Source organism: Bos grunniens, chromosome 19 (assembly GCF_055505025.1).
Source record: "Bos grunniens cultivar Pamir isolate PY7600 chromosome 19, Bosgru_T2T1.0, whole genome shotgun sequence".
NCBI classification, from domain to species: domain Eukaryota; kingdom Metazoa; phylum Chordata; class Mammalia; order Artiodactyla; family Bovidae; genus Bos; species Bos grunniens.
Window position 1 is genome coordinate 34,920,303 of NC_141183.1, and position 25,948 is coordinate 34,946,250.

Consider the following 25,948-nt stretch of genomic DNA (forward strand, 5'->3'; position numbering starts at 1 on the left):
TAGCACAGAGCCTGGCACACACGGAGTGTTCAACAGATATTATCAGATGTTATTATCATCACTTTCAAAAATGTCAAACAAACAAACTGAGGCAAAAAGAGAGAATATTCACTATTAGAAATTAGAACAGTGATACAGCCATATTTGAAAGTTAAAACATAATTTTTTTAGTGATTGGGAATGGGAAGTGATTACTATACACAACTATGCTTAAAAAATGAAAATCTGGGTAAATCATTATTTTCTTGGAAAATAAATTACCAAATTTGACTCAGAAAGCAGTTGAAAAATTCCTGAATAAACATATAAGCATGGAAGAAATTGAAATGGTTATCAAATAACTCTTCACAAAATGGCACAGGGCCCAGATGGGCTAATTCTAGCAAATCTTCAAGGAAAAGTTCTTTCTCATGCTACTTAAAGTATTCCAGAGCATAGAAAAGAACAGAAATTTCTCACTTCATTTTATAAGGTTAGAACAGCCCTGATACAAAAGACAATAAAAAGAGAAAAAAGTTCAGATAAATTACACATTTGAACAGATACAAAAAAAAATCAAACATAAAACATCACTAAAGAATAATATAACCAAGTAAACTTTATTCCAAGAACACTAGAATGGCTCCCATTTAGAAAATCACAAAACCACAATGAGATACTACTTCACCATCACCAGAATGACTATTATCAAAGAGAAAGAACAGAAATATTGATGAGGATGTGGAGACACTGGAATCTTCATACATTACAGGTAAGACATTAAAATGGAACAGCTGCTCTGGTAAACAGTCTGGCAGCTCCTCAAAAAGTTAAATATGAAGTTACCATATGACCCAGCATTTCCACTCTGAGGTACATACCCAAGAGAAATGAAAACACGTATCCATGCAAAAACCTGTATATCAGTGTTCATAGGAGCATTACTCCTAGCTGCCAAAAGGGAGAAACAATCCAAATGTCCACTAGCTGAAGGACGAATTTAAAAAATGTGACATATCTAGACAATGAAATATTCAGACATAAAAAGGAATGAAGTACTGACACATGCTGTAACATGGATGAACCATGAAAACATTATGCTAATTATTTAGCATTAAACATTATGCTAAACATTGAAGTCAGTCAGTAACAAAAGGCCCCAGGGTATACGACCCTATTTATATAAAATGTACAGAACAAACAAGTCCATAGAGATCAAAAGTAGATTAATGTTTTCCTGGGGCTGGGACAGAAATGCAAGAGAAAAGGACTGGAAAGTGACTGCTTTGGTAATAACGTTTCTTCTGGTGATGATGACAATGTTCTTTAATGATGGTTGCACCACTCTAGGTCTTTCCTGGTGGCTCAGCAGTAAAAAATCTGCCTCCAATGCAGGGGCCACAGGATAGATCCCAGGGTCAGGAAGATTACCAGGAGGAGGACAGGGCAACTCACTCCAGTATCCTTGCCTGGAGAATCCCATGGACAGAGAAGCCTTGCAGGCTACAGTCCACGCAGTCGCAAAGAGACACCCCTGAAGTGACTTAGCATGCATGCACGCACCACTCTATAAACATACGAAAATCCATTGAGTTGTATGCTTTAAATGGGTGAAGCATATAGTATGAGAATTATATCTCAGTGAAGCTATTAAAATTTTATCAAACCAATTAATATAATTCATTACTTAATATGCTTAAGCAGTAATATTATATGACCACTTTGATTGATATCTAAAGGATTAACATTCTAAAGGAACCACATATCCTTGATTTAAAACAACAGCAAAAAGGAGCAAACCTACAGTAAACCAGGAACCAAGGTCATTCCTTTGAGCACAATACAAAAGATCTATCTGAAACTAGGAACAAATGACATACTTAATAATAAAACTCTAGAAACATTCTCACTCAAATCAAGATCAACATAAAGGTGTCTTACCGTTATTCTATATCATTGCTTTCAAGTTCTTTTCAATGCAGTAAGGCAAGAAAAATAAAAGTCCAAATGCTGGAAAAGAAGAGCTAAAATATTCGTGATTTGTGGGTTCTAATTGAATAGAGAAGAGAATTAACTGAAACACTATGACAATTAATTTTAAAAGAGTTCAGTAAAAATGCAGGTTGCAAAGTACTAATATAAAAATCAACACTTTAAAAAAAAAATCAACAACTTTCCTATATGTCAGCAGTGTCCAGTTGGAAAATACAATAAGGGTTTCCCTGCTGGTCCAGCAGTTAAGAACCAACCTTGCAATGCAGGGGACACTGGTTCCATTCCTAGCTTGGGAAGATCTCACATGGGACAAAGATCTCACAAGAGAAACTGAGCCTGCTCTCTGGAGCCCAGGAGCTGCAACTACTGAGCCCTAGCACCCTAGAGCCATATTCTATTCCGAAGAGGAAATGCCAATGGCCAACAGGTACATGAAAAGATGCTCAGCAACCTTAATCATCAGGTAAACGCAAATCAAAACCACAATGGGACACCCCTCACACCTGTCAGGACAGTTATTATCAAAAGGAACACAAATAACAAATGTTGATGAGGATGTGGTGAAGAGAGAATACCAGTGCACTGTTGGTGGGAATGTACATTGGGTCAGTCACTTATGGAAATGTCTCAAACAACTAAACACAGAGTTACCCTATGACGCCAACAATTCTACTCCCAGGTATATATCCCCCCAAAATGAAAACACTAATTCAGAAAGGTACAGGTACCCCAATGTTCACAACAGCATTATTTACAAATGCCCAGATATGGAAGCAAACTGAGTGTTCATAAGCAGAAGAATGAATAAAGAAGATACACACACTCACTAATATATACACACGCAATGAAATATTACTCAGTCAAAGGAAAGAGTGAAACTTTGCCACCAGCAGCAACATGGATGGACACGGAAGGCATTATGCTAAAGTAAAATAAGCCAGATGGAAAAAGACAAATACTGTATGAAATACCACTTATATGTGGAACCTAAAAAAAATACAACCAACTGGTGAACACAACAACAACAAAAGCAGACTCAGAGACACAGAGAACAAACTAGTGGTTGCCAGTGGGGGCAGAAGGAGGGACAATATAGGGGTGAGGGATTAAGAGGTACAAACGGTTAGGTATAAAATAAGCTGTGAGGATATATTATACAACATGGGGAATCTGGCCAATATTTTAATAATAACTACAAATGGAGTATAACCTTTAAAAATTGTGAATCACTATACTATACACCTGTAACTTATATAATATTGTACAGCAACTATGCTTCAACTAAAAACTTTTTTACAAAAGAAAGTTCAAGTCTAGAAGCAGCACTCCACCTCAGGGTCTCTTTTCTATGAGCCTCCTCTAAGCCCCCTCCTTGGGGGTGTGCCCCCTCACTTCCTACCCTACTCCATATACCAGTGAGGTCTGGAGCAGAGTCCCCAGGACTTGCAGGCATTGAAAGCCCAGAGAACTTCAATAACATTCCCAAGGTCACGCTGTGAGCCTGGACCCAGGACTTCAACCCAGGCAGTCTGAAGCTGGAGACGGGTTCTCTCAACCATAACCCCTAACACACATCTTGGTATTTCAGACGCTATTACACAGAACTCTGTGCTCTCTGATCTTGATTTTAAAACTGAAGTGTTTCTATACAGCTGGAATATCAGAATTTGCTTTTCGCTGAGGGTTTAATTCTTCTGCAGACATCTTTGGTTGAAAACAACGAACAGGGACTTCTGTGACAGGGAGTAGAGCGGTTAACTCTGCACTTCCAATGCAGGGGCCGTGGGTTCCATCCCTAGTCTGGGAACTATGATCCTACATGCCGCGGAGCATGGCCAAAAAAATATAATGAGAAAAATAAAACAACAAACAGGTCTCTCATCTTGGTTCTGACAACAAACTGGGGTGAAGAACACAGAGGACATCCAGTCCTGGTCTTCCCTGCCGAGTCTGAGTAGCAGTGATAGGTGATCCACCCCTAAACATGGCTTAAGTCTCTGTGGATTGGAGTGAGAAGCAGTTTCCTTTCTTGTGGCAGCCCGAGTACTTTCTCACCATGAGTTCTCCCTGGGGCTGAGCCGAGGACTGAGACAGGGCTGGGTCTGGGAAGAAAGACTTGGCTGCGATGGACCTGCCCACCTCTGAGGTCTGGCTGCGGGAAGAGGAAACGCGTTGGCCGCAGGACTCGGAGCAGGGGAACCGCTGTCCAACAGCCCTGCCCTGGGGCGCCCGACCCAAAGGTACTTTCATGCTTTGGAGGCCAAGCTCTATATCTGTAAACACAATGTGTTTCCTTTTTCATGCTGGGGTTGAAACTGTTATTGTTCGGCACTTTTTCTGCTTCGGCCCAAATGCAAGCAGAGCGCTTGCCCTGGGCAGAGTCCTGTCTCCCCAGGTCACGCAGACCTAGTTTGGGGTTCTGGGCCTGACTTCTCAGGTGGGAAGAGCCCCAGGCTCCCGACCCAGGTTGGGGGATAATTTCCTTTGCATTTCGGGGTAGTTCTAGAGTTTTCTCAGTCCAGGGGACCTTGCATGGGAACTTCAGGGCTGACTCTCCTGGGGAGGCCACTCTTCTAAGGGCCCCGTGATCTCTCAAAGTGCTGTGGTAGGAGGAAACTAAAATACAGAGCAGATGCAGGAGGAAAATGTGAAGTGGACCACAGTGCCATCCCTCCCTAGTACAGGAGCCAAATCCAAAGCTCACTTCCTCTCAAGACCTACAGCATCTTCCGTGTGTCCCAGGCATTGAGCAAAGCTCCTCACCTGGAAGCCCACCCATGTGTATGGTTCAGTACAAGTGTTCACCACTCACACGCACACCCTCCTTAAAGAGACCACTTCCCACCTGCATGGAGGGCACCATTTCCCCCTTCTTCACATCCCCAGACCCAACAGAGCCACCTGACCACTGACTGCTCCAGAAATGTCCACTTAAGGCTACTTCTTCTTTTTAAAAAAAAAATACTTATTTGGCTGAGCCAGGTCTTAGTTGCAGCATGGGGGATCTTTTTTTTACTTGCAGCACACAGGATCTAGTTCCCTGACCAGGTATTGAACCCTGGTCCCCTGCACTGGGAGTGCAGATTCCTAGCCATTGGACCATTAAGGAAGTCCCCTACAGGCTAGTTCTTTGTCTCCAGGCTGGGGGACAGGGGAAGTTCTTCTGGGACCAAAACTGTCTTGCAGTTTTCATCTCCTAGGCTAATTCTAACTAAACAGCAATGGCTGCCTAGGATATTATACTGAAGTGTGTGTTAGTTGCTCAGTCAGGTCCAACTCTTTGCAACCCCATGGACAGTAGCCCAACAGGCTCCTCTGTCCATGGAATTCTCCACACAGGAATACTGGAATGGATAGCCATTCTCTTCTCCAGGGAATCTTCCCAACTAAGGGATCAAACTTGGGTCTCTGACACTGTAGGCATAATTCTTTACCATCTGAGCCACCACGGAAGCCAAGAGTCTAATACCCTAAGACCATTTCTGGACTTAGGAAAATGAATACTGTGACTGATTAATGATGTCTGCCCTGGTTTCAGAATTTGGAAGAGATGCATTGCTAAGTACTCACCACAGCCACTCCAAACAGGAAGAGATGAAATCAGAAGTCCCAACAAACGTAATGAGGCAGCAGAAAGTGTCCATCCCTTTGGGACAGTCCATCCATGGAATATAATGCAACATATAAGCACTCAGGAAACTAAAAGAGGTCTACCTCATTTTCTTGTTACCTAAGACTCATTTATTCAAACCCAGCTCCTTCAAAGGTGACTATGGTCCTACAGAGTGTCTAACGTAGGTGTGGAGCCTCTGGAATGTGTGAAAAATTGTACATGATAACTAATACTCTCTCTTATCTGGAGGCAGTAAAGGAGTGGAGAAAATCTAGAAAGTCTAGCAATAGCACAGCCAGGAAGGAGCATGAATGGCTCTCAACTAAAGCTGAACCCTGCAGAGAGGCTGGTACCTTGCACACCTTATATAGGCTAGTCCCAAACCATCCACAGAGACTGAGTTCTAGAGCCTCCTTCCCGGCTGAGTTGGGAGGACTCATTGATTATCAGGTGATATCGTGAACTTTCTGTCCCTCCTAATATCACTTTCTGCCTTTCAGGTTCTCACTGAACAAATGTACTCTGACCTCTAAAAAACCACTCATCCTTCCCCTGTTTTTGGCAGCACCATACTGCATGCATGATCTTAAGTTCCCCAACCAGGGATCAAACCTGCAGCCCCTGCATTGGAAGTATGTGTGCATGCTCAGTCGCTTCAGCTGTGTCTGACTCTGCGACCCTATGGACTGTAGCCCGTCAGGCTCCTCTGTCCATGGGATTCTCCAGGCAAGAATATGGGAGCAGGTTGCCATTTCTTCTTCCAGGGTATCTTCCCAATCCAGGGATTGAACTCGTGTCTCTTGCATCTCCTGCATTGGCAGGTAGATTCTTTACCACTAGCACTGCAGTGGAAGTGCAGGGTCTTAACCACTGGACAGCCAGGGAAGTCCCCACTCACCCCTTTAAATAACCCAGAGGCCAGGCATACCTACTGAGAAATCTTTCTTCTGGATCGTCTTTATATGCATAAGTGCACTGCAAGGAGATTACAGCCTTAGCCCTAGCTAATACACTAATGGCAAAAGGCTCAGGGTCTCTAGGAATGACCCTAACAGAGGCAGAGGCAGTGTACATTTCTCCACTCCTTGGCAGCACTCCTGAACCACTGGTACACCTGTCTCCTTGCTGACATATTCCCTTGTTCCCTGAAGGCCAGTGGATGCATTGGCTAGAAACATCCAACACAAAAGAGGCTTGGAGCAGGCGCTTCAATGCTGGATGAGAAAGGCTCAGACGGAAAGCATCTCATATCTCATCCATCCCATGACCACAGTCCCTTCTCTCTGTCAGAGGGCAGAATTGGCACAAAAATAACAAAGTCAGGGCTGAACACAAACTGAGTCAAAGACTCCCAGGAGCTGGGGATGGAAAGGAAGTATTATCTCTAGAAGCAAAGAACTGACCAGCTGACGGGTCTCTGCCTTCTAACCTGGGGGAAGCTCACATTATATAATCATAAAACATTATGTCATTAAATCATTAAATGTTATGTAAATCATATAACATTCCAACACAAAGGAAAATCTAATTCCAAGTTTATAATAGGGCTACATTTTCTGGAATATGAATACAGAAATGCACTCTTGAACTCCCCACGTGGTGCTATACACATCGAACCAAACTAAGACAAGAGACAGACTGGCGGTGAACAGCCCTATGTCCAAGGACTCTCGCGGGCAGTTTCCTTATTCCAGGTGCTGTTCAGAACCATCCCTGGGAGCTGGTTACAACAGAACGTGGCTTTTATGTGATCAGCCTTTGAGACAAGTGCCACGATACCTGCCTGCTCTCTGCGTCTGCAGTGGCATCACTGAACAAGCCAAGATGTGCCCTGTCCACGCTCAGTTTTGTTTGTGCAAAACCTCCCTGCTGGTGGCCAGGACATCTGGTTTGGAAAGGCTTCCGTTTCTCATGGCAATCTGATTCACTGACATAGAGCACATGTAGAGCACCGAGTACAATGCCTGGCACTTAGTAGGGGTTTTCAGTCTGTCCTCAGCATGCAACCTGACATGCCCCTGGGACAGACACTTTAAACTCCCTGGCCACCTAAACCAAAGCTGCATCTTCCGAGGCTGCGGAGACCACAACGGCTGAGGAGTGTCTCTTCAGACCAACAGGCAAAATGCTGTCGGCCACTCTGTAAGTATTAACCTCCAATCTCGAGCATTTCAAAAGCCCCCCAAGACCTCCGGTCTCCCTCTAATGAAAGGCACTGCAGAAACTCAAGGTATGATTATCACTTCTGAAAGGAAGAAAAAAAAAAATACTGGCTCACAAAATACCCGCACCACAGCATCAACAGATAAGACCGTTTTATAATCCAGTTCCCTAGAGAGCCATTTATTTTGGTGAAGCCAGTGTGCATAGCAGACGCCGTAGAAGCCATCAAGATAACACGAATAACAACCCAGTGGACTTTTGAAGTGTAAACATAAAAGTCTATTAAGAATACAATGTTGGTTTAATCCCAAGACAAAAAATTTACTTAATGAAAAGCACAACTCATCTCCAGAAGGAAATTATCGATACCAGCTGTGAGCAGACAATGAGGGGGTTCCTTCCAGGGAACACCTGAATCGCAACCCACTGCCTTTCCAGTATTTACTCTGAACCTGAAGTCTCAAATACTTTTCCGAGGATCTCATTTTTCTACGGGAGGAGGAGGAGGTCAGGGAGAAGTCTGGGCAGGGCAAAAGGACAGCTTGGCAAAGCCTTGGAAAGAAACAGACGCTCCCCAGAAGGCGTGTCTTGATTCGGCTCTGTCTCACTTCTCTGGGTCAAGCAGCGAGCAGCCTCTAGGCCCACCTCAGTAGAGACCCTCACTCCAGCCGCCATGGGGCCCAAAGTGATAAACGACAGCCCCGTGCCACTGACACATGTGCCCTGCATGTACCAGCACCCCGCCAGCGACCAGGGTACACCATGAAACTCTCGTCTTTATTTTTAAGACTTTTCTTTTTGATGTGGACCATTTTTAAAGTCTTTATTGAATGTGTTACTGTCTATGTTCACTGTTTATATTGCTTCTGTTTTAAGATTTTTTGGGTCTTTTGGCTGCAAGGCATGTAGGATCTTAGCTTCCTGAGCAGGGATCAAACCTGCACCCCCGGCATTGGAAGGTGAAGTCTAAACCACTGGACCATTAGGGAAGTCCCTCAACTCCCTTCTTGAACAATACTTCTTAGCCACATCCTATACTTTTTCCAATATGTCCCAGAGAAGCAACCAGCTACTGACCACTAGGGAGAAAGGAGAAGACCTGGTTAAAAAAGGAATTTCTGATTACAAGCTCTGTTCCACCACCTCTGAGAGAGATCACGGGCCCTGAAATCAAAACTCGGCCATGAGCAACACCTGTGCACGCTGAACACCCACACAAAGGTGGTTTAAACACTCTGCAGTTACATTCCTAAAAGCTCCCAGCTCCCACGAGGCCCAAAGGCTAACATCAAGGACAACTTTTTATATACAATTTCATATGCAAGCATTCAAGCATGTATGAACATAGTAAATACAATCTATGCCATCATATGACATATTACACATATTACAACACAACTAGGGAACCACCTTTAATTCCAGCAAGAGGCAACAGGTTGTTCCAACTATTGTCCTCTACATGCAGATCTCGCTTGACTGTATTGTGCTTTATTGAACTTTGTAGACATCCTGTTTCTTACAGGTTGAAGGGTTGTGGCAACCCAGCCTCGAGCAAGTCTACAGACACTGTAGCATAGACTCACTTCATGCCTCTGGGTCACATTTTGGTAATTCTTAGCAATAGTTCAAACTTTTTATTATTGTCTGTGTTATGGTAATCCATCATCGGTGATCTTTGATGTTACTACTATTAATATGACTCATGAAAAGGCTCAGAGGATGGTTAGCATTTTTTAGCAATGAAGTGTTTTTTTAGTTTTATTGAAATATAGTTGATTTATGATGTTGTGTTAATTTCTGCTGTGCAGCAATGTTTCAGTTATACATATATATATAATTTTGCACATTCTTTTCCATTATGGTTCATCATAAGATATTGAATATAGTTTCCTGAAATGAAGTATTTTTATGAATAATTGAGATATGCACATTGCTATTTTTTAAGACATAATGCTATTGCACACTTGATAAACTACAGTATAGTGTAAACAACTTTTACAGACACTGGGAAACTGAGAAATTCATGTGACTTGCTTTATTGCAACATCTGCTTTATCGCTGTGGTCTGTAAATGAACCTGCACTCTCTCTCTGAATTCTGCCTGTACATGAACTGTTCATTCATCCAGCCATCCAGCCATTCATCCATTCTATGGGGAGGCAGCACAGAAGATGCAGTAAAACAAAGCCTAAACTTCAGACTGGGGACCCAGCTCCACCACCTACTAGCTATATGACTTTGGGTAAACCCTTTACCCAAAGGTTATGGTTTCTTCCTCCGTAAAATAAGAACAATAATGGGGCCTAGTATTAGCTTAGCTACAATGATCAAATAACTAAATGTTGGGCAAAAAAAAAGCCCTCCAGGGTTAGTCATATAAAGATAATAATTATAATAAATGGTGGTGGTGGTGGTTAGTCGCTAAGTCATGCCCAACTCTTTGCAGCCCCATGGCCTAGCCCGCCAGGTTCCTGTGTCCATGAGACTTTACAGGTAAGAATACTGGAGTGGCTTGCCAGTTCCTTCTTCAGGGGATCTTCCCAACCCAGGGACTGAACCCATGTCTCCTGCATTGGCAGGTGGAGTCTTAACCACTGACCCACCAGGGAATTACCTACCATGATAATTACTAGGACTATAAGAATATTCACTTATCTACAGCTATATACCAGACTGAGCAGCAGATCATTTTAGCCTTTTGATTTTGCAAGAGTTTTTATAGGGGCATTAGATTTCTCACAGCAACACCTCCCATATAACCTCCCTCTCCTGCCAGGAATGACGGCAGGCCCAGAGCCATTTACAGCCTGAGGACCCCCTCCCAAAGTCATGTTTAAACAATTACAAGCTTTATGGTGCAGGTACCCATGACCATAGGAGGCCAGCCCAGCACAGTGCTCATCTTGCAGAGACATCTTTTGTGTGGGTTTTGGGTTTCAGCAGGGCAATGCCAAGCCAAAGTGTGAGTTGCAAAACGAGTTTTCATAAGTTCACCCTGTCACAAACCAGGCAGGGGTTCATGCTGACATCCCCACAGTAAGATTAAACAGCATGCTTCATCAGGCACTAAATACTAACACAGCTCCGACGTCAGGGGGACACTGATTAAAACTGATGTCAATAATTTATGGAAACACAATATGGTCTTCAGATGCTCTTTTTTGAAAAAAAAAAAAGGAAGGGAGGGAGGGCCTAGCAACCCAGGTGGTTTAAAACTGTTCATGCATTTTCTCTTGAATGTATACTCCCCCCCATGCATGGATGCTTCTTTACACGATGAATATAGATGCACATGTGTGTAAGAGCACGTGAACACTGCTGATACATATGGGCGGAAGAAAGTATTTAGTTATTCCACGGAGAGCTGTCGAGGCCATAACATTATACAGTCTTGTCTTTCATATTGTTTCGAGTTTTCTTTTCCGGAAGAAATCCAAAATTGCGTTTAAAACAAAATTGGACCTTATAAAAATTCACGTTTACTTCATAGAGAACTCAACCTTGAAACAACCCTGAAAAGAAAGCTGGACCAAAGAAAAACCTATAGGATATAATATTTTCTTGGCCCTATAGAGAACTATTTAGAAAAATAATAATATTGATGTTTTCTTAAAGTTTTAGGCTGGGGGGGCGGTGAGACAGTTAACTTAGAGAACGATGTCACTTTATTATGTCGTGTCTCATTATTTTAGAAAGGCAAAGACAGACAGTGATAGTGTTTCTTTTTTTTAATCAAAACATTTTTAGAGTACAAAATATACTTCTTTGCCTTAGCTGTAAATAATCTGGGTAGCCTGACTTTCTATGTCAACAGTGTGAAATTCACAAGATAGGATTATGTTGGGGGGGAAAAAATCTGAGCCACTGATAGTACAAAAGTTAGTGTTTCAAGGATTTATTAATGCCTTTTCCTAGCACAGTGCCCTGTAGTGTCTCAGAACACCTGTCAAATACTAATTCATTCACGTATCTCCACTTCAGGGCCTTTTCATAAAAAGCTCGACCTTTAATTGTAAATCACTTCTAAATTGTCTTTGCTGGCTTTCTCTTTTGCGAAATGATGGAAAAATCACTAAGACTTCAATTAAGACTTTATGGGAACTTCAACCTGACATTCCCGAGGCTATATCTACAAGGTATCAGAACATCTATTCAAAAAGGAAACTATAAATAACTTTAACATCATTGAATTGGCTTGGCTTTTATGAGATGACTGAATAATTGGCAAGATTTAAAGATACTTTAACTACTGAGAATTAAAATAACTTCGGTGAAACCCAGAAAATATTGTCAGCCGATTATTTGTCATGTAGATTATGTACTTATTAGGCCTAATTAAACTTTTTGAACAAAAAGGCTTACTAATTACGTTAGTTAATATGTTGATTGCTCAATTTGGCTTAAAAAAAAAAAAAACCCAGTCAATCCAATTTGTGCAGAGTTAGTGCTTTGGTCAAAAGACAAAATCCTCAACTATGGAGATTATTTCAAGCGCATGGCCATTGTTATAACAATTGCGGGTTACTTCTCCACATACAAAGTGACGGAGAGCTGGAGGTGGGTGGTATCAGAACAATACCACCACGGCTAAGAGGAATCTTCAAGCCAGGAAAACGTTACCTTCATAGCCAGCTTATTTGCCGCCATGTATTCACTTGCGTATTTTCCAATCAGACCCTGCTGGTGACGATGAGAAGTTATCTTTCATATGCACATACAAGCTAACACAGATAGCCAAACCCTGGGAGGCCTTTTAAATGTCAATAAAGGGTTTTCACTCACAAAAGGAAGAAAAGAAAAGAGGAAAGGCGAGAAGAAAGAGAAAAGATGGGAAAAACCAACATTTCTGAAGGAATGGAGCAGATCAAAGGCGTTCTATTCTCAAAGACGACTAAGTCGGGGAGTAACCACTGTCTCACCGCCCGAATCCTGAAAAGGCTCTTCCGACCAGCCAGCAGTGGCTTCCCTTACAGGAGGGGGAAAGACAATGAGGTCTGCAGAAGTGGACCCTTGGATGGAGTGCAAAAATGGAGATCGGGCCACGCAACAGGAGAACTGCCCTCTGCAGACCAGGACGCCCGCCTGGGCCTCAGAGCCGACCAAAACATGTTTTCCATTCCGAGAAAGTCTGCATCCACAAGTCATGAGGCACAAACTATTCAACAACAACATGACACAATTAATCAGAACCAGACCTCAAGACGTGTGTTTGTGGGGGCCAGCAAACTTTGTAATGTGCCTCAGAGGCTGAGGCAACTGAAGAAACTCACACTGGCTGTGTGGGAGGGGGAGGGAATAACTCTATTCCACAAAAGATGAACACCCGAGGGCGGATGGCCGAACTGAATGATTTTCCTTAAAATAAAGCATGGGATTTGTACCTTTACATCTCATACTGGAAAAGCTGATTACGGTCTAACTACCTACCTTTCCTCTACGTTTTTTCTTTTTCTTCTCCTGAGGAGAAACTGAGGGCTCAGAGTTTCTACAGCAGCAAAGCTGTATGATCCAGAAACGGAATGGATTTCTTCTTTTTTTCTTTTTTCTTTTTTTTTAAGCCTCATTTCAGACCCAAGAGTATCCACCAGTACAGGGTTTTGTGAGATTTCTCTTTCAGGAGCTGAAACCCCATAAAATCAAGAATCTGGGCCCTTAGTTAATTTGCCGTAATTGTTTAATTTCACCTCAACACACACACACACACACACACACACACACACACCCATGCTAACAACAACAACGAAAATCTGGTATACTTCTTTTTTGGACCGGGACTGAATTAGTTTACAATAATTAGTTAACTCTCTTTTGTAATCTGCAGACAGTAATTAATTTAAATCACACCATTCTTTTGCTAGCCCAAACACGCTATCAAAAAGAAAACTATATCTATTTTCAAACCGTAAAAGACAAATGGAGGACGCAGGAGCGATGTTCGTCGTGCACCGAATTAGCCCCAAATTGCAAATCCCTTTGCCACCTCCCAAGGGATTTGTGGTCGTGGAGCTGGAACTTCCTGGGAACCGGGCCGGGGTCCCCAACAGCGAGACCAGCTGCTGCCCTGGGGCGGGGCGAGGGGGGTGGATCCCAGAGTCCCGCCAAACTGAGGAGAAGGCAATCAGTGTCTGCCCTTGGATCTGGGATTCGGAGGACTGACCGGTAAATTTCCTGCAAAGCCCACTCCCAGCATCTTGTCTTAGGGCAGCGCACAGGAGGCCAACCCAATCGGCCAGCGTCAGGCGCGCGAGTGGACCGACTCTCCCGGCCCCACCGCCCAGGATTTCCCGGAACGTGCCTCCCACCATCCCCACCACATTCACGCAGCCAGAGATGCTCAAGAACCCTCGATCGCTAGGCCCGTGAGCAGCCGCCCGGGTCCCCGCCCCGCCCGGGTCCCGCCCGCGTCCCCGTGGCGCCCCACTCACCCACGCACTCGTTGGCCTCGCGGGCGGTGGCGCGCTGCCAGGGCCGGTCGTAGTGGAAGGGCTTGCAGCGGTCACACTCCGGGCCGGCCGTGTTGTGCCTGCAGTCGCACACCAGGCTGTCGTCGCGGTCGCGCACGCAGCGAGCCGCGTGGCCGTTGCACTTGCAGCGGCCGCCCACCTGCAGGTCGGACACGGCGTAGAAGTACGAGTCGCGCGCCAGCTCCGAGTCGTCCTCGTTCTCGTCGCCGAACGTGTGCAGGCGGCTGAAAGCCACGCGGATGTCGGTGGCCGTAACCCAGTCCTGCAGCACCGGCGAGTTGTCGAAGTCGTGCGCCGAGGGTCGCCCGTCCAGCGTGCTGAAGGCGATGAGGCCGCCCGAGAGTGGGCGCATGTCGGTGTGCGAGTCGGTGCACACGGCCTCCTGCTCGTTCTGTTTGGTGATGGGCGCGCGGTGCGGCCGGTTGTACATCTTGCGGCACTGCGTGGAGTAGAACTGAAAGGGCACCCACGTGCGCCCGTAGTCCATGGACTTGTAGATGGCCATGGACTCGGGCCGGGGCGAGCAGAACTGCAGGCTCACGTAGGTCACCTCGAACTTCTTGCCGAGCGACAGCGTGAGCGTGACGTTGTGCGGGAACTGCAGGTAGTTCTCCGACTGCCAGCACGTCAGGTTGTGCGGGTTGTTGAGATCCGTGAGGAAGGCGGGCGGGTGCGCCTTCTTGGGGTCCGACGCGTTGCAGAGGTGGCAGGAGCGCAACCGCTCCTCGCCGCGCTCGCTCACCACGCAGTAGCGCGCCGGGGGCCGGCCGCAGGTGCTGGACACGCGCACGTCCTTGCCGAAGGCCGCGTTGACAAAGTCCGGGATGCAGCGGCGCGGGTGGCCGTTCTCGTCCGAGCAGGGGTCGGGCTGCGCCGCCTGGCCGGCGAACATGCTGAGCCCGGGCCCGCCGCGCACCGCGCCCACCAGGCATGCCACGGCCGCCAGCGCCGCCAGCGCCTCCCACACTGCGCGCATCGTGCTGCGTCCAGCCTGCCCCGGCCCCGCCGCGCCGAGGAGTCGGTCCGCCCGCCGCAGAAGGCGCCTGCGGAGAGAGGGGAGCCGCGCTCAGCCAGCCCGCCCCGCGCCCTCCAACCCCGCGGAGGGGCGGCGATCGGGGACGCGGGCGAACGCCCGGCTTCCCCCGCACCGAACGCCCGCCTCGGTCCCCCGCGTCCCGGAGGCAGGCGAATCCGGAGACCCCCCAGGCCCCGCACTGCCCGCGCCTCCTCTTCCCCGCCGGCAGCGAGCCGGGGCCGCAGGCAATCGCTCGGTTTCCCCGCCGCCGCCGCGCCGCCTCCACGCCGCCCGAGGGTCCTGCCCGCGCCCGTCTGCTCGTCCGCCGCCGCCCCGCCCGCATCCCTCAACTCGGGCGCGGGACAACTCGTAGAGCCCCTGAGCTCGCACGGCCCGCGCCCCCTCCTCCCGCAGCTCGGGCTTCCCGCTCAGCTGCCCCAGATCGCACTCCCGGCCAGCGAGTCCGCGTTCGGGACTTTACCTCAGGAGAGGGCAAAAGAGAAAGAAAAGTTTGCCCGGCCCCGGCCGGGGAGCCCGCGCGCCGGACGGTGGAGAGCTTCTCGCTGGTTGCTAGCAGGCGCGTCCTGCCTCAGCGCGGGCTTGCCAGCTCCATGCCCGGCGCGGCCGCCGCTGCCCCAGCCCCGGCCCGGCCCGGCCGCCGCCGCCTCTCCCGCCCGAATGACTACGCGGCCGCCCGGCTCCCGCCGTTGCCGCCGCGGTGCGAGTGCCGCCCAGCCCGCGCCCGGGGCGCACACACTCCCGCTGGCTGGCGCGCACTCACACACGCACGCACGCCCCCGAAGGCTCCGCCGCCGCCGCCGCCGCCGCCACTAGCGCAGGGAGTGGGGGGCGGAGGGGAGCGCGGGGGCGGGGGGCGGGGCCGCCGGGCGGGGCGCCGGCCAATAACGTCGGCGGGCAGCCGCCCGCTCCCGAGCCAAGTTTTCACCCCGGGAAAGAAGAAAGTTAAAGGGAAGCGGCCGGGGACCCGGAGAGAGCGAGGGTACGAGCGGGTGGGAACCGGGGCGCCCGAGAAGGAGAAGCGGAGACAAAGGGAAGCGAGGAGAGCGCCCGGGGAAACCCCGGAGAGGGGGCTGGGCCCGGCGCGCACCCCGCGGAGGGAGGAGGGGCCGGCCGGGGACCGTCCGCGTCGCCCGGCCCCGCGCTGCCCCGGGAGCCCAGCAGGTTTCCGCCGGCCCCACGCCCCTGGGGAGCGCGCAGGCGAGGGAGAGGGGGCGATTTTTCTCCCTTCTGGTCCCGGGCAAACACATCTGTGTTTGTTTTCTTTGCTGAGCTGGGGGTCGGGCCTTCTTCTAACCCAGCGTGATGGCCCTGGTGGCACCGCGTCCCGGGCCGTGCCCCGTGGGCAGACAGCCCGGAATCGTGAGGAAGAGGGAGCCCCTGCTGGCTCGCCTCTCCTACCCGCAGCCCCTGGCATCTGGAGGGAAAGAGCGGCTCTCCCGTCCCCTCACAGTTGTCACCGCTCGGTGGGCCTGTCTGTAGAGAAAGCAGCCCCTTTTCTACCAGGGGAGTTGTAGTGGGCTGGAGGCTGAAGTGGGATGAAACCAGACAGCACCTGGGCACTGGCCAGCACCCCCCAGGCCTCGGGCTGGAGGTGGCCTAGCCCTCCCCAGATCCACAAGCAGCCTGATTAGGTGCTTACCGGCTCAGTGTGCAAAGGTGCTGTAGCCCATACTGTCTGCTGGGAACCCATAACTGCTTTGCAGAGTAGGTGTGAAAGTCCATTTTGCAGATGAGGGAGGAAACAGTTCTCAGGAGGTGAAGAAACTTGCGTAAGATCTCCCAGCCATAGAAAGCTGGCTCCTTCCTCTCCTCACGTTTGTCAAACGGATCATCCCACCCAGTTCTAGTCTAGTGGGACACCCTTGGGGCCACCCAGCTTCTTGCCTCCTTCTCTGCTACCCTCACCGAAGGGCCGAAGACAGTGACAGTATCCTTTGACCGTCTTCCAGCAGCAGCCAAAGCACTTCAGGGGAAAGAAGACACTAGGCTAAGAGTTTTGAACTGAACTGCCAGTTGTTAACTTTTAGATGAGTGAGCTGGTAACAGGCCTGGCTTGAAAACTTGGGATACTGGTTCTGGCCCAACAGCTGGCTTGCTGCATTAGCCCCATTGAGTGTCTTGTTTTGTCTTATTGGTATTTTCATAAACTGGGAGTCTAAGATGGGGCCTCAGGGCTAGTCTGGCCCAGCTCAGTGTGTTTGGAAGACTGCCTATCCCAGCCTCCCTGAGAGATGGCCACCCAAGCCAGCTCTTCTAGGGATGGAAGTTCACTGCAGCCCAAGGAAATAAATCCACTTCATTGCAGGACTGGCTGGATTCATCCTCCGCCCTGGGGTAGAATTTTAACTGTTTTCTTGTGCCGGGTACCACTCTCTGCACTGTTTGTTTATGCCGTGGCAGAGGGGGATTTCAGGTGACTTACAAGGCTACTTAAAACAAGGCAAAATAACATAAATTAGTAAGTGAGGTGGAAGAAGATAAACGTTTCTTTTTTTCTGTTTAACTCCGTGGACTGTGAAATCTCAATGGCGTCCTGAAAGGCAAGGTGGCGGTTTGGAGTTCAACACCCTTTGGAGTCGGCGTGTGACCTTGGCAACTTTTGCATCTTTCTGTGCCTTGGTTTCTTCATTTATAAAAGGGGGACAATAAGCTCTAACTCCTAGGGTTGTGAGCATCAGATGAGTTGACACATATGAATGTTATAGCTTCTGTGTATACAAATATTGTCCTTAGAATATCTCCGTGGGTGTACTTTCATATACATGTATATGTGACGGATGTAGACATGTTAGTTGGTAGTATGTCATTATTAGATCTTCATAGAAATTTTAAGTTATTTAAAGACATTTAATTACATGGAAAGATATTGGTGACGTAGTATTATAAAATGAAAAAAGCAAATTACAAAACACTGTGCCCCCCCAAAAGGTAAGCATGGTATCCTCTCATTTTTATTTTTTAAAAATATGCATAAAAGGACAACAATGATAATTGTGGGTATCTCTGGATAGTGAGATTACAGGCGATTTTTATTTTTGCTTGCCTGTTCTTGATTGTGTATGCTAAAATAAGGAGAGCTAAGAGAAGAAAGAAAAACCACAGGGAAGACAAAGCAGAGATGGGAATAAAGGTAAAGTGGTTCTGGGGCTGCGCTATTCACTTCCTGGGGGTGGGCCACAAATTTGTCCGGAAGCTTTTCCAAAGCCCAAGTGAAAAGGAGACCATGTCAGTCACACAATTCCCAGTGCCTGTGAGATAAAAACAGACCTATTACTCAAAAGAATTACAACTATTCTTAGTACTAAAATCAGTCAGGAATTTGTCCTGGAGGGCCTCCTAAAGAGACCACAGTGTGAGGTAACAAGCAGACACCCTCAGTATCCCCAAACTTCACGGAGGGTTTCTGTGATGGGCTATCGTGTAAACTGATAGCATCACACCAGAACATGAGTCAAGAAGACAGCCTCACAAGGAGGGTCTGAAAAAGGCACGCCGGGCTACCCCACTCCCTTCCGACCCAACATGGTCTAGTTTGGAATATCTTTAGGACCAGATTGGCTAGCGCTCTGAAGCCTTCCTTCTGCTAGGTTGTTTCTGTCTTTTTTAAATATCTATTTATTTGTTTGGCTGTGCTAGGTCTTAGTTGTGGCATGCAGACTCTAGTTTCCTGACCAGGGATCGAACCTGGGCCTCTGCAGGGAAAGCGTGGAGTCTTAACCATCGGACTGCCGGGGAAGTCCCCCAGTTCTTTCAGTGAGTTCTCACAGGACACTTTGCTGACCACCCACTCTGTAGTCTCTCCTGACGTCCTCTAATTTGTCAGTGTCCCTACAGCATACTGCGCTTTGAGGAGGCAAATGAAAAAAACAGATGTCCAAATGTTGTGAGAGCTTCTCGAAGTGACAGTTATAAATACACACCCAAAAAGGCATGTCAGGCTCTGAGCAATGGGATTCACAATACAAACTGATGTTCAAAACAGCACAGTGAGTTTCTTGAGTGAGAGAACACATTCCCAGGTGTTTGGGCCAGGAATGCAGTCGGGGGGTGGGGTGGGGGGTGGAGGACACCATTCTTGACACCTAAGCCTTACCTGGGAAGCCTGAGAATCACGCTAGGAAGATGAGAATGTGGAAGTTTTAGGAAACTTAGAAGTAGCCAGAGTAGTGGTGGTGGTGGTGTTTAGTCACTAAGTCATGTCTGACTCTTTTGTCACCCCACGGACTGTAGCCCACCAGGCTCCTCTGTCCATGGGATTTCCCAGGCAAGAATACTGGAGTGGGTTGCCATCCCCCAGGGGATCTTCCTGACTCAGGGATCAAACCCATGTCTCCTTCATTGTCAGATGGATTCTTTAATGCTGAGCCACCAAGGAACACCATACCCAGAAGAGGAAGAAAAGCAGGAGACTCAGGTGTCCTAGAAACCAGTGGGCAAGTTTCAAGCAAGGAGTGGTGAGCAGTGTCACATGCCTTCAAGGTCAAGATAAGATCTGAAAGAGTCCTTTGGATTGAATGACAAGGAAGTCCTTGGTGACCTTGACTGGTAGTGGCAGAAGAGTGACGGGGACACAAGCCAGACCGCCCCAGGTTATAGAGTGAATGGGAGGTGAGAAAGTACAGATAGCCAGTGAAGACAAGTTTCCAGAAGTGTGAAAACAAGTAGCAGGAAAGAGAAAGAGTGATTGGAAGGTGACATGGGAGTGAAGGAAGCTTGGGGTTTTTTATTGTTGTTTATAAGATAAGGCTATTTGAACGTGCCTAAATGTTGATAGGAAGGAGAAGAAGGAAGTTGAAGACAGATAAAACTAGCCTCATAAAAGGGGCAGTCAGGTGGTCTGAAAGCGTCTCTTGTTTCAAAGACATAAGAAGTAATGCCACCTGCTGAGAGCGAGGGAGCAGATTTGGAAAGGCAGGAAGTCTTGATTGGGTCATTAATGAGAAGGGGACAATGCAGGCCAGTCAGAATTCAAAGACCTATTAAGGTTGGTGACCATCCAGGAGAAAGAATGCCACCCAGGAAAGTCATGCCCCAACAATGCTCAGTGGCCACTGTAGACCTGGAGAAAGCAGAATGACTGGATTAATCCATAGTTGAAGGTTGGTTGGTTGGTTTCCCAAGAGGTGGGGCACAGGGACAAAGGGAAGAAGTTGGCTGATGTGATGGACAACAGGCAAAACTGAAGAGAGAAGGCAGTGAAGACAGGCCACCAACAGCAGAGGAAATAGAAAGGCCAGGATCTATAGCCATGCTGATGGCTCAGACAGTAAAAAAAAATCTGTCTGCAATGCAGGAGACCTGGGTTTAATCCCTGGGTTGGGAAGATCCCCTGGAGAAGGAATTGGCAACTCACTCCAGTATTCTTGCCTGGAGAATTCCATGGACAGAGGAGCCTTGTGGGCTACAGTCCATGGGGTGACAGAGTCAGACAAAACTGAGCAACTAACATGTTCACTTTTCAAGACAATAGCCAGGGGGCTTTCCTGATGGTCCAGTGGCTGAGACTCCATGCTCCCAAGGCAGGGGGTACAGCTTCGATCTCTGGTCAGGGAACTAGATCCCACAGGTCATAACCAAGAATTTGAATGCTGACACTAAAAGATCCTGCATGCCACAGCTAAGACTCGATATGGACAAATAAATAAATATTTTAAAAAATCAAACAGTAATCACACATGGCTCATTTCATTTCAATTTGAATGAGCTAAAATTCATTAAAATTTAAAGCTTGGTTCCTCTGTTGCCCTGACTTGGAGAGAGAGTATAGATAAAGAACATTTCTATCATCACAGAAAGTTCTATTGGACAGAGCTGGTCTGGAGGCTCAGGAAGATAGATGACACGAGTTGGGAATAACTGAGGAGACCATGGTCTAAAACTGGATGTCTACAGCAAGAATTCCAGAGGTGGAATAGCTCTAGATGATGACAAGGCCCACAGAGGATGAGGTGGGTTTCTGTTGGGAAGCAGAGAAGGTGAATGGGGATGACGAAGTCGACCAGACAGGCTGTCTACCTAGGGATGGAAGATCCTCAGGACTGGCACCAGGGCTCGCTGACCCAAATGCTTCTGTGGAAACTGAGCAGGACCCTGTAGGGCTCCTGGGCATGGGACCCTTTCTGTTCAGCCTCCTGACCTTCTCTGGGTTCCAAAGGGCAGGTTCACCTAGTTGCTAACCAGGGAAGGGAGGGAATGCAGAGACAAGTGGGGAGCAGTCAAGAAACAGCAGAAGCCTTGGGAAAGGATCCTGGTTCCACCTCAAGGGATGCACAGAATGATAGCTTTGAGCTTTTCTGCAGAACCAGAACCCCCAACAAATGTAGGATGAGGAAGCATTCACTTGAGGAAGTATTCTTCAGAGAAGATTAGGAGATCAGCTGAGGCCAGATGAAAGGAATCCGGGTCTGTACACAGCCTGATCGTATTAGCAACCCCACCCTTGAACCATTGCTATAAAACTCACCAAATTCCACTAGGTCAGGACACACAGTTTTTGAAGGGCACGAACCCAGTGTCCCACTTTGCCTAGCAAATAAAGCTATCCCTTTTTGAAAAGAAAAGTGAAAGTGTTTAGTCACTCAGTCGTGTCCGACTCTGTGACTCCGTGACTCCATGGACTGCAGCCCACCAGGCTCCGCTGTCCATGGAATGCTCCAGGCAAGAATACTGGAGAATTTCCTCCTCCGGGGGATCTTCCCAACCCAGGGATTGAACCGAGGTCTCCCGCATTGCGGGCAGACTCTTTACTGACTGAGCCACCAGGGGATCCCTTTTTATTTCACCCAAAACTCTTGTCTCCAAGATTCGATGCGGCCCCAGTGCACAGAGGCTGAGCTTCTGTCATCAATGTTTTCAAAGAAAGAGAAGAGTGACCTGCGTAGGGAGGAGTCAGCATGGACGAGATGTGGACGGGGGAACAGCTGTATGGTTCTGGCCTTAGAGGAGCAGGGGGTTGCTGTCAGTTCCATGAAGATCACAAGAACAATGGAGATTGAGGAGAACAAGAGCTCCCCCTGCCTGGGTGCTGGGTGCCTCTGGTGTGGACAAGAACAGCCCCTCTGAACAGTGTGAATGGGACCTGGGGGAGGGCCAGGCTGGAGGGTCAGCATGAAGGTGGGGTGGGAGGAGCAATGGGAGAAAAAGGTGAGGATGCAGGGAGGGAACATCTCATAATGGGAGGGGGTGGTTCTCAGGCCAGTGGTTCACAAGGAAGGAGGACAGGAAAAGAGGGCTTCGGAGAAACGAGATGACCCGAGGGACCTTCACCTTGGGTATGACTGAGGGTTTTACTTTTGAAGTCAAACATTTATATAACGTCTGCCATGTGTCAAGTCCTCTTCTAAGCACTCTGTCAGGCTTACAAGCACTCATAATTCTTGTAAGAATCTTATGAGATAGGGATAGTCCTAGCTCCATTTTACAGAGACTCGGGAAAGTTGCTGAAGCTCATATCACTGATGAGTAGAAGAGCAGGAATTTGAACTGAAATGGTCTGGATGCAGGGTTCAGAGCTTTTAGTCGGCACCTGTGGGCAAGACGGGCTTGGTTGATGTTATCTGACACAAATGGGTCTCAGTTGTGTCTAGACAAGAGACGGGGTCCGGGTGGACCAGAAGTTTGAGCTGTGACCAGGCTTGACTGTGCTTCTGAGCACGTCCTGTCCAGTTAAGAGAACACACGTTAAATGAAGTGGTTTCCAGGACTCCTGACATAGTCTGGAAATTACAGCAGTGGAGGATTTTGATGCGGGTACCTGGCTTCCCCAGAGGAGTCAGTGGGGTCTGAATTGATTGTGTTACTTTGGGAAACAGAAAGAACTTGACTCAAACAAAACTTGACTCCAATTCACAACTTCATTGTGTGACCCTGAGCAAGTTGCTTCACCCATCAAGTTGGAAACCCATTGGTTTTCTCCCAGCGAAATGGAGACCATCACACTTACCTTATCAAGTGATTAAAAAAGCACCTGTAAAAGGAAAGAAGCTGGCAGACTGAGTATATGACAGTTGAGGGTGTTTGAGGTTGGTTGGTTGGTTTTTAACTATTCATAATCCTCAGATCACTCACCCTGGAAGAAGTTAGGGGCCTCCTCTCATTTTGAGGCTTTGAGAGCCCAGCTCACCTGGTCAGCCTCTTGGAGACGCTCAAGGGATCCCAGGCCCCTGGACTTGACGCCAAGAGATCTGACTGTTCTGGAGTGTGCAGGAGAACAGGTGGGTCTAGAGCGTAGGTTTCCCCGAGCTTTGTCCGGGCCTCAGTGCTCTTGATCAGCTTCTTCAGCTGCCCTCCCTTAGTGCCAGCTTCTTGGCTGAGGATTCCGGAGCTGGGCAAAGAAGCCCATACAAACCCCAAACCCGCCAAATCCCTTAATCTACCGGAGCTCTTTGAAGGGGTGAAAACCGCCTGTGGATAAGGGGAACCAGCAGATGTAATTTATTTTCATTTGCAAAAAAAGCTTTTGAAAGGTCCCACCCTGAATGCTACTACAATAAAGAAAATGGGTCACCGTCCAGGGAAGCTTTGTCAAGGGTGGAAGTCTGGCCTTGAAGGAAGGAAACAAAGGGTGGACATAAAAGGACGGTTCTCTGGGGAGGGGGGAAATTATGGGAAACCTCTGGACCCAGAGCTCAGCTCACTGAACACCCACACACAGTCTGAAGGAGGGGATCCCCTCACATGTAGAGGTGACAGTCGAGCGACATCAGGCAGAAGAAGGTGAACTGGAGGATCTTTAGAAGTTGAATGGTTCATGGGACACAGGTTCGGCAGAAGGTGATGTATTGAGGACAAAATCATCTGAAGGACTCTTAAAGGGTGAAAGATTATCAAATACACTTGAAAAATACTATTTTAGGAGTGTAGTACAAATTCCTTCCTTAAGATAAGTACTCCACGCAGATGCTATTGGCATTTGGGGCCAGACAGTTCTTCACTGGGCAGAGCAGTCCTGTGTCCACTACAGGATGTTCAGTGTCCCTGATTCCTATCCACTAAAAGCTTCTAAGTCCCACCCCCAACATACACACATCACTGTGACAACTGACAAATGGTTCCTCTCATTTATAAGTCCCCCTAAAAGAGCCCTCATTCCAGTCCCATCCTGATCGACTTGAAATTTAGCTCAGGGTCTTCCTAAGGCCAAAAAGGTAAGAGAACCAGAAATAAAAACAGAATGCATTTGGGTTTAGAATCTTCTTCTGGGACGTTCTAGTCATCACATCTCAAAATGATTGCAATAAGTGCTAGAAACACAAACAGAGCAGAGGATGGGGGCACAGTGCCAGGAGAGGAGGTGGGTTTTAGACAAGATACTTGGGGTGGGAGAGGCTCTGAGAGGGATCCAGTAGAGCTAAGTGAAGAAGGGAGCTGGGGGGATATGCTGGTGGCAGGGGGACAGCGGGAGTGTGCATTCCAGTGGAAGGAAACGGCAAGTGCAAAGGTCCTGACGCAGAGCTTGACTTGCGTAAGGAACACGAACAAGGGGCTTGGTGAGCAAGATGGGAGTGCTGGGAGGTGAGCTCAAAGAAGTCGCCATGCAGGCCAGAGAACACAGGGCTTTGCAGATTTTGAGAAGGAATTTGAGCACTCAATGATGAATTCTGGGTACCTCCAAGGCTTTGGAGGCTCTTCCCATGGCTCTTCATATCATAATGCTTCCCTGACTAATCCATCAACTTCTCGAGAGAGGAACTGGGTCTTTACTCTTTGAATCCCCAGAGTTTAACAGACTGCCTGGCACAGGATAGGAATGTACTACAAACTCATTAAAATCAATCAAAGCATGACATTATGGACAACTGATGTCACCAACTGAGGTAGGTTGAAAAATGTCCTCCACCTCCACCCTCAGAGATATCTGTGTATTAATTCCTGGAACCTGCGAATGCTACTTTATGTGGCAAAAAATGAGTCTCAGCAGATGTGATGAAAGTAAAGGATACTGAGATGGGAAGATCATCCTGGATTATCTGGGTGGGCCCTAAATGCCATCACATGTCCTTATAAGAAGAAGGGAGGGGGAGATCCAACAAATTAGAAAAGGGCAGGCAAAGACAGAGGCAGAAATCAGAGTGATGTGGCCACAAGCCAAGGAATATTGGCAGCTACCAGAAGCTGAAAGAGACAAGGAACTGATTCTCCTCCAGAGCCTCTGTAGAAAGCACAGCCCTTGGTTTTAGTCCAGTGACACTGATTTCAAATTTCTGGCCTCCAGAATTGCGAGAAAATAAATTGCTGTTGTTTTAAGCCTCCAAATTTGTGGGAATTTGGTACAGTGGCCATCAGAACTAATACACCACCAAATAGTAGAAATGCCAGAGTTCAGCAGGTTCCTTGCAAATCTTACGAGGCAAGCTTGGGGTAAATGAAAGGAACAAAAAGAGGGAGCATTAACACTCCGGCTTTGGAATGTTTCCCAAGTCTTCCTTTGGGTCTTCTTCCCAGGGGCTGTATGGCCACGTCCCCCTATTCCTTACTTCATGCAATGCTGAGTTCAGGGCCTCCCACATTAGCTTGCCAGGTGCTCCCTCTTTCTGGAGGCCAGGGTCTCAGCATCCTTTACGATTCGGAACACAGTTCAGAAACAAGTTAATAGTCTCCTGGGCCTTTGAGAGAAGAGTCACCATGATATCCAGGGATTTCAGTTTGCATGGAAGCCAGAATACTTCACTTAGAAGTGTTTATGAGGTCAGGCATCTT

General features: G+C 47.7%; 1 protein-coding gene across 5 annotated transcripts in view; it reads right to left on the reverse strand.

The window, feature by feature from the left end:
• Window positions 1–25,948, reverse strand: part of NTN1 (netrin 1) — a 202,091-nt gene that overhangs the window by 169,645 nt on the left and 6,498 nt on the right. For 2 of the 5 annotated variants that reach the window (XM_086358892.1, XM_086358895.1), the window contains exons 1-2: window positions 15,711–16,066; window positions 14,176–15,257 (exon numbers count right to left, since the gene is read on the reverse strand). In XM_086358892.1, coding sequence (XP_086215018.1) covers window positions 14,176–15,190 — 1,015 coding nt within the window. In that variant the 5' untranslated portion in view covers window positions 15,191–15,257; window positions 15,711–16,066. Of the gene's footprint in view, window positions 1–14,175; window positions 15,258–15,710; window positions 16,067–25,948 lie in introns of those variants that run through there. The other 3 variants (XM_086358893.1, XM_086358896.1, XM_086358894.1) reach the window with 2 other exon arrangements.